Genomic DNA, 8,815 nt, shown 5'->3' with positions numbered 1-8,815 from the left:
TGCTAGCACGAGGGATGCCCAAATCCAGCCTGAATTCCCATGCCAGCACAGCCAGCCTGTGGGGACAGCCAGGTCACCAGCCCAGCCCTGGAGGAGCCTCCCCAGCCGGCTGTGACCCCCAGCCACAGTCCCTCTTGCATCCTGGGACCATAAAACCACAGAATGGCTTTGAGTTGAAAGGGACCTTGAAGATCACCAAGTTCCAACCACCCTGCCCTGGGCAGGGACACCTCCCACTAGGGTTTGCAACCTCCTTACTGGCAGCCATGAGGGTGTGAGGTGCCCGGGAGCCCTGGCTCCTCCAAACGCTGCGTGATGCCACCAGCTACCAACAGGCCAGCAGCACCTCCGGTGCCCCATCTGCAGCAAGGTGTCTGGGGTCACCTGGGGGGGATGGGGAGGAGGCTGAGGGGATGGGGAACAGGTCATGGTGCTTCACAATATTCCCACCACCAAGGGACCGAGCAGGAATTGCTCCTTTCTCCAAATCTCAGTTAGAGCTTTCAGAATGAACCAACCAGGCTGAGCCTTGTCTTAATCAGAGGAAGTCATCACGTGTCTCTGGGTGAGAACCTGGGAGAGGATGGTGACAGGAAGGTGATGCTTGGCCACCAGCTGCACCACTCAAGAGAGGATGAAAGGAAGGCTCAGAGACCGGTGGCAGGGTCACATCAAAGGCTCCCAAGTCCCTTTTGCAGCTAACATGCTTGGAAATGCACCTCACAAACTCTTGGCTCATCCTGAAGGCCTCTCCCCCTCCAGCCACCATCACTGAGCCTCACTAAGAGGAGTAAAGAGTCGCAGGGGGAGGTCAGGACAAGAGAGCAGAGAGAACAAAACCAGAGCACGTCTCGTACAGAGCTCATCCCCTGTGTAAACACAGAGGGGTGGAGGCCTGGGGGGGCTGCCAGGCATGGGATCAGCCACAGTACTGCCTTAGGAGCGATGGCAGTGAGCAGAACAGGAGCACTCAAACCTCTGCCAGCAGCAGCAGCAGCAGACCATAACAATAATGACCTCACAGCTCCTGCTCGCGGGGCTGATGCCAGCCGAGGAGTCCCCACCAGGCTCTCAGGTGCCACAGGTGGTCAGGAGCCCAGCACTGGTGGGGAGGGACAGAAAGGAGACAGGGAGGGGGGAGGGGTCCTCTTGGTTTGTTTTGTTTCCTTTTCTCATTCTTTCCTCTGTTCAGTCCTCCTGTGCTGGCTGAGAGATGGCTTGGAGGACTCCCTGGCCCTTCCTCTTCTCCAAAACACTCTGCAGGAGAAGGCTGAGCTCTCTGTGACTTCTGAATGCTTCGTGTGGGGAAGAGAAGTGAGTGAGATGAACTGAGAAGTGTCCTGCAAGAAGCAAACAGCTGATCCCAAATGTCCTCTCTGGGGGTTGTTGGTTTTCCTTTTTGTGGGTTTTTTAGTTTTTTTTTTTTAACCCCCCCCTGTATCCAATCCACAGCCTTAAAACATAGGGAGGGAACCACAAATTCAAGCCTGGGGGACACTCATCTTGAAATGTAAGGCAGGTCCTGGTCCACCTTCACTCGGTGTCTGCCCACACGCTCGCATGCAGAGGCTCCTTGGGTTGCTTGTGGGGGTTGGGAGGCTTCGGTTCCACCTTTCTTCCCCTCGGCATCGTTTCGCTCTACTCACTGCCGGGAGGAGCAAGGGAACAAGTGGCTGAGTTAAGTCAGAGCTATGGGTTCCCCGTGGTGAGGTCCTCCTAGTAGGGCCTCCAGACCGACTCATCCATCCTGCCAGTGGTGGTCATGGCCGTGGGGGAGTTGCTGTGGCTGCCGTCCGCATCCACTCCGTCGCTCTGGCTGCCCAGGTTGGCGTTCATGAGGTTGTTCCCTGCCGAGGCGCTGGTGCAAGAGGAGAGCATCCTGGTGGGGGAGCGCTCGCCCCCTGCCACCATGGAGAACTGGTAGGAGCCCGAGGAGGTGCCGTAGTACAGGTGGTAGGGAGAAGGGTTGGCCTGGAAGGGTCCGCTTTGGTTCTGCGTGGAGCCGGGGTAGGGGGGCGGCAGGTAGGTGTGGTGGAAGCGGGTGGTGGCTGGCATGCTGCTCATGCTGAGGCCGCCGATGCCCGTGGCGGAGGGTGAGGCGGTGTAGGGGAAGGCAGTGGACATGGCCCCGGGGTAGTGCATCCGAGGGTCGGAGAACCTGGTCTCAGTCAGCGCCGGCAGCGTGGGGAAGGAGCGCTCGAACTGCCGGGGGTCGGAGAAGGGGCTCAGGTCTGATGTGCCTGTTGAGCAGGGGCGGGGAGGGGGAGAGGAAGAAAGGGAGGGGTTAGAGCCCAGAGGATCACAGCTCACAGGGTGTTAGGGGTTGGGAGGGACCTCTGGAGGTCTTCGAGCCCAACTCCCCCTGCCAGAGCAGGAGCATAGAGTCCAGCACAGGTGGCACAGGAACGCACCCAGACAGGGTGATGAAGGGACTGGAGCAGCTTTGCTGTGGAGAAGGGCTGAGAGCCCTGGGGCTGTTTAGTCTGGAGAGGAGAAGGCTGAGAGGGAGCTGATCGATATCTATCGATATCTGAGGGTGGGGGTCAGGGTGAAGGTGCCAGGCTCTGTTGGGTGGTGCCCAGTGATAGGACAAGGGCCAAGAGGTACAAGCTGGAGCACAAGAAGTTCCACCTCAACATGAGGAGAAAATTCTTTATGCTGTGAGGCTGCTGGAGGCCTGGAGCAGGCTGCCCAGAGAGGCTGTGGAGCCTCCTTCTCTGGTGAGCTTCCAAATCCACCTGGATGTGTCCCTGTGTGCCCTGCCCTGGGTGCCCCTGCTCTGGCAGGGGGTTGGACTCAGGGATCTGCAGAGGTCCCTTCCAACCCCTCCCCTTCTGTGATTCTATGATTCTATTCTTGAGGCTTGGAGAGTTTGCTCTGGAGCCTGGGCCACCCCCTGCCTAGAGAATTGAAGTCAGAGGGGAAAGCATCTCTTGGGCCTGCCAGGGAAGGGAGCTGGAGAACTTACATAGAAAAAGCCTCCCCCCATTTGTTTACCTTGTTCCCATTTCCTGTCCTACAATTTGTTGTTTCCTATCCAAGAAGGGACAGGGCTCTGCTGACTTCTCTTGGGGTCTATTCATCTCTGGCAGATTAAAAACAACACCCAAACACCCACACCCCATAAACACAGAAACAAACCCCAAACTGTTTAGCCATTACATCAGCTGTGTAGTAAATAAAGGGCTGCAGGCCCCAGGCAAGCAGTCCCTGGGATACTCAGTGGTGTATACACACACACAGGGAGACAGAGAGGAAAAGCTGGAGTCCAGACCAGCCTGCTAAGCCTTCTTGTGGGTGGCCTCTTCGTGCTGATACCATCAGGGGATGGAGCTGATAAACACACAGCTGAAAACTCCCAAGCTAGGAGCCACAATATCCTTCTGCTTGAGCTCTCTCTGTCTTTTTCTCTTTCCAAGAGGACAGAGAGAGGAAAATTCTCCTCTTGGAGGAAAGGAGATTTGGGGCAGCGTGGTGGGGATGTTACCCAGCTTCCTGGGATGCCCCAGTGCCTTTTTCTGGGTGAGGGGGCCCTAAAACCATAGGGAGGTGCAGCCAGCTTGTAACTGGAGTGGGACCTCTGCTTGGTGCTGCTGGGCTCTGGGCTGCTGGGGGAAGCCCAGGTTAGAGATGGGAATCCACACCAGCAGATCCTTGGAGGACCTCAAGGCTTTTCTGTGACTCTCTCAGCTGCCCTGAGGCTGGTGCCATTCCCTGGCAGAGCCCAGCACACCTCTGGCCTTGCTGCATGTGAGACAGAGAGGAATGAGTTTCGCTCTCTGAGGAGGAGGGCTGCAAAGCCTCTGTCCTTGAGACCCCAAGGCACCAGGCTCTGGCAGTGGTTCTGCAGCAGGGCATGGCTGGAAACGCTGTGGCTGCGCCTTGCTCAGCTTTTTAACACCCTGCATGAGATGAAAATCTCTACAAGGAGCATTTCTAGCCTGAAATGCTTGGCTGCTGTGCCAAGCTCAAAGCCTGGACCAGCTGGAGGTAGCTCTTTATCCTTCCTGTTTACTCCTAAGATCTCTCTTTCCCCCTTGCTAGCAGCAGAGCCACCAGATCTCTGTCATCTGGTCTCAGTGACTGTTTGTTGGTCACATTGGCTGAGTCTTGAATCGACAGAGAGCAAGGAAATGTGTGAGAGGAGTAGGAGCACCATGCCTGTTGGGTTCAGGTATGCATCCAGACAGACAGACACGTTCAGGTGATTGCAGATTTGCTCTGCATGCAGAGGGGGGGTGGGGGTGATGGTATTTTATCTCTGTTAATTGTGATGAGGCATTTTGAACTTCTCAGGGCTGATGTTCCAGGCCCTGCAGCGTTTCCCCAGGAGGAAAAAGAAACACACACAAGAAGATAAATAAAAAATGCTTGAGCTAATCCCTTCCAGCTAACAAACGGCAAAAGGCATGCTCTGGAGGAGCAGAGAGGGAGGGGATTTGATCTGAACCCTCGCTCTCATCCCGGCTGAGTCCTTCAGCCGTCGGCCGCTGCAAGGAGAAGGTGGAGGGAAGGTTCCTCCCTCCCCTCCGGCCGCTTTTGCGGGCGATCGGCAGCGCCTTCCTTCCCACGCAGGCTCCACCGAGGAGAAAGGTGGGGGAGGCACCTGGTTTGTGAACGTGGCTGTGGCTTTGGTGCGAGATAAGAGAGAAGCAGCTCAAAGCTGTCACGAACCGCACCGCGCCGCTCTGCACACACCCGGGGCTGGCTGCAGCCGAGCCCGACGGCGGCTGCCCGGCAGTGCCGCACGCAGGGGCAGCGTCCCTGGGCTGTCTTGGAAAGCACAACGCCGTGAAGAAAAGGCTCACAGCTGACCGAGCCAACCTGGTTTCGCAGCTCAGCCTGCTGGCAGGACGCTCTGCCCCATCCCCGCGCTCTCTGCAGCTCCCTGCAGGGAGGTTGGAGCGAGGAGGGGGCAGCCTCTCCTCAGAGTCACAGAATCACAGAAGCTTTCAGGCTGGAAAAGACTCTAAGGATCACCAAGTCCAACCCAGAACCCTACTCTGCAAAGCTCGTCCCTAAGCCCTATCCCCAAGCACCACATCCAAACGACCTTTAAACACATCCAGGCTTGGTGACTCAACCACCTCCCTGGGCAGCTCATTCCAGTCCCTGACCACTCCTGCTGGGAACATGTTTTTCCTAATGTCCAGACTAAACCTACCCAGTGGTAGCTTGGTGGCTAGCAACAGGACCAGAGGAAATGGTTTCAGGCTGGATGCTAGGAAATAGTTCTTCACAGAGAGGGTTCTCAAACGTTGCAATGCTCTGCCCAGGGCAGTGGTGCAGCCTGGAGGTGTTTCAGCAGTGTGTGGACCTGGTGCTTAGGGACAGGGCTTAGTGGTGACCTTTCAGTGCTGGGTCAAAGGATGGACTGGATGAGCTTGGAGGTCTCTTTCTCTGTGGTTCTGTGAAGGCCATGCAGCTGCAACACTGAAACTGCTGTCAGGAGCTGAGAGCTGAGGTTTGGGGACCAGCTCTGCAAAGCAGCAGCTTGACCAGAGCCTGTATCAAGAGCACCCAGTGTGAGGTAGGACCACAGGACAAAAATCCTGGCTGAACTTGGAGAGTGGAAGTGCTGCTCTCTGAATGCCTCCTCCTTGAGCACTTTGCTCCAAGCAGCTGGACTGTTTTGCCATGCATGGGGAGAAAGCCATCTCAAAGTTCCTGCCCAGCCCTCAGAAACCCAACCCCCAGCCTGCTGCTCGCTACCTTCCCCAGAGCAGATGACAATCTGCAGCCATCAGACCTCACTCCTTCCTGAGCTTTCACATGCCCATAAATAATGTCCCATAAAATGCAAATTGAAATAAAACCTTAAGTGCCCAGGGCACATTTCCCTTTTCCTCTAGAACCTACTCAGAGAGGTTTGGGGTTGGGTTTTTGGTTGGTTTTTCTTTTTTTAAGAGGCTCCATTTTATTGGCCTCAGCTTGCAACGGTTGGCAGTGGCTCCTTGCTACTGATTTACACACAAGTGTGTAAGAGTGCTAATTAAAGGCTCTGTGTGTGTGTGGTGAGCAGAGCACAGAGATGCTCTCAGGGCTGGAGATGCTCCATCTATTGATGGCAAAACAGTGGTGGGCAGTGGATGAGCTCTCCAGGAGCCAGGCTTTGAATCCCTGATCTCTGAGAGAAGCATTCTGCAGGGCTGGGCCTCTGTAAATCTGAGTGGGTGCAGGTGTGAAGCCCTTAGAAAGCAAATATCTTAGAAAGCAAAGGCCTTAGAAAGCAAAGCCCTTGGAAAGCAGAGCCCTTGGAAAGCAGAGCCCTTGGCTGTGCCTGCCCCAGGTTGCCCAGAGAGGAGCTGCCCCACCTCTGGAACCATTCCAGGTCAGGTCATTTGGGGCTCTGAGCAACCTGCTGTAGTTGGGGATGTCCCTGCTGGCTGCAAGGGGGTTGGAGATGACCTTCAAAGGTCCTTTCCCACTTAGTCTTTCATCACCCAAACCTGAGTACCGGCAGAGCCCCGGTATGACTCTGTGGACTCTGTCAGTTTCCGTTTTCCCGCAGCCCCCGGGGATACCAAGCCCGTCCATCCCCGCTCCCTGCTGCAACACCCGCCGGGAGCTGAGAGCACGGAGCGGCTCCCCCCGGAGCCTCCTCCTTAACCGCCGCAATGTCACTCACGGCTCGGCTCCGCGGCGCAGGGGAAGCCCCGGCCGGGGCCCGTCCCGGTCCCGCCGCCGGCAGAGGGCCACGGCCCCGTCGGGGCCCTGGGAGGGAGAGGTGGCCGCTAGAGGGAGCCACGGCCGCGCTCGGCCCGGGGAGCCGCCAGGCGGGAAGCGGCACCCGGCGCGGCGGTGGCGGCGGCAGCGGGAGCGGGCCCGGGCCGCCGGCGCGGCGGGGAGCCCTGCGCCGTCCCAGCGCCTTCACGGAGGGATCCCCGCTCCGCCTCAGCGCCCTCGACTCAGGGCTGCCGCAGCATCCCTTCTCCTTCACCTCTAAGCTGCCCTCTCCGTCGCATCTCCCTCGGGGCTGCCCCTGCATCCCTTCTCCTTCACCTCTAAGCTGCCCTCTCCATCGCATCTCCCTCAGGGCTGCTCCTGCCCCTCGCAGATCCACGGCGCTCAGAGCCACACGCCCTGGCTGGGGGCATGTGTGCCCTCCTGCCCTCCATCCCAGGAGATCCTCACCGAAACAGCCCCGGCAAGGTCCAACCCAAACATCGCCTCCACAACCACCTAACCCCGCAGCAAAGCAACCCTCCGCCACGCTCAGCCAGCCGTCAAACAGCGACCCGAAGCAAGCAGCCTGCCGAGCAGATGGCAGGGCAATAGGAGCGGGTGAAGCTGTCCCCCCAGGTCCCCCCAGTCCCTTCCGAGCCACAGCCGAAAGCGGGCTTCAAAGGCTCCCATTTCGCTGCCTCCTTCCCCAGCGCGGGCAGAGCCCAGCAGCTCGCACACACACATCTGCGTGGTAGGATTTACTACGCCCTGCCTCGCTTACTCCCCGTCCAGCCCCCGTTTGCTTTTTTGGACCCTGGCAATCCGAGCCTGGAGTATTTCGGTTGTCCGGTTGCCAATCAAAATATTTGAAGGAAATGTTTATTTTCTTCTCGAAATCGCACCAGCTGCTGCGCTAACTGAATAAGCCTATTTAGCTGTAAGAATTTAACCATTGTAAGAGTGGATTGAGTCCCCGGCCCCCGCTCCCGCCCCCGAACTACTCCAAAACCTGACCCAATCTATCAGCGGAAATGTCAATGTTTTGGATGGGAGTTTGGGGAAGTGTGGAATGTGTATTAAATAAAAGCCATGTAAAGGTCAGAGCCCTGATTAGTAATGCCACTGTCTCCTCGTTAGGGCCGGTCCTGCCCGGGGGACCGCCTCAGGCAGGACACACCCCGCGAGTTAATTGTGCAGCTGCAATTTGCACCTTCGGGGGGGGACCCCCAGGTCCCCTCGCACGGGGAGCTGGATAGAAATAGGCTTTCAAAGCTGCTCAGCCCCTGTCCAGATGAAACAACCGCGCTCCAGTGACACAGCAGCTTGCTTGCTTGCTTGCCTGTTTTTTTTTGGCCTCAATCTGGGTCTTTTCTTGAGTGGGTGGCAAGGAGATAAATAGGAAGAGCTGCCTCTGATGGGAGCTAAAGCTTGGCTGGCTCGTGGCAGAGCCAGGCAGGGTGGTGAGGGCTGGTAATGGAGAGCAGAGGTAGGGAGGCTGGTTCGTGAGGCTGCCAACCACAGAGGTTTTGCAGGGTGTGTTCAGCCACCTCCTTTAACACCATGCCAGGGTTGGGATCTGCCTTGGATGGGCTGAAACTGCTGTCTGCACCCCTCCCGGGTAACGACTGGGAGACCTGCTCTGAGGTTCTTGGAAGCCCTCGTGGGAGCTGAGGCAACGGACCCTGCAAGAGGTCCAAACCGTTCCCCCTTGTCCTGTCTCTAGACACCCTCATGAAGAGTCCTTCTGCAGCCTTCCTGTAGGATCCCTTCCGGCATTGGAAGGCAGCTCTAAGGTCCCCCCAGTCTCCTCTCTTCTCCAGGGTGAACACCCCCAGCTCCCTCAGCCATACCTCTGCCTTCTATTCCTATGCATGCAGGTGCCTTGCAAAATCATCATGAAAAATATGGCCTGGGGGAGAAAAAGAATTCTCCTTTGCTGCCTTATGCCCTGATGATTGACAACAGTGTGAACAGCAATGATGCTCCTGCTTGGGCATGACGTACTCCTGCCTGTGGGAGGTGGAGAGGGCACAGAGATTCTCTCTCTAGACCTTTGGCTGCTTTTTCTCCACTCGTTTCTGTGATGCTTGGACCTCTAAGTTGTCTGTCAGCATTTATCATAGAATCAGGAAGTTTGGAAAAGACCTCT

General features: G+C 57.1%; 1 protein-coding gene across 1 annotated transcript in view; it reads right to left on the bottom strand.

The window, feature by feature from the left end:
- Positions 1 to 1,716: 1,716 nt before the first annotated feature.
- RUNX3 (RUNX family transcription factor 3) overlaps positions 1,717 to 8,815 on the bottom strand; it is a 43,565-nt gene continuing 36,466 nt past the window's right edge. Inside the window, exon 5 of the mRNA XM_054170806.1 lies at positions 1,717 to 2,240. Coding sequence (XP_054026781.1) covers positions 1,717 to 2,240 — 524 coding nt within the window. The remainder of the gene's footprint in view (positions 2,241 to 8,815) is intronic.

This window comes from Dryobates pubescens, chromosome 20 (assembly GCF_014839835.1).
Source record: "Dryobates pubescens isolate bDryPub1 chromosome 20, bDryPub1.pri, whole genome shotgun sequence".
NCBI lineage: Eukaryota > Metazoa > Chordata > Aves > Piciformes > Picidae > Dryobates > Dryobates pubescens.
The sequence above is the reverse complement of the archived record's forward strand: the minus strand, read 5'-3'. Positions and strand labels throughout refer to the sequence as shown.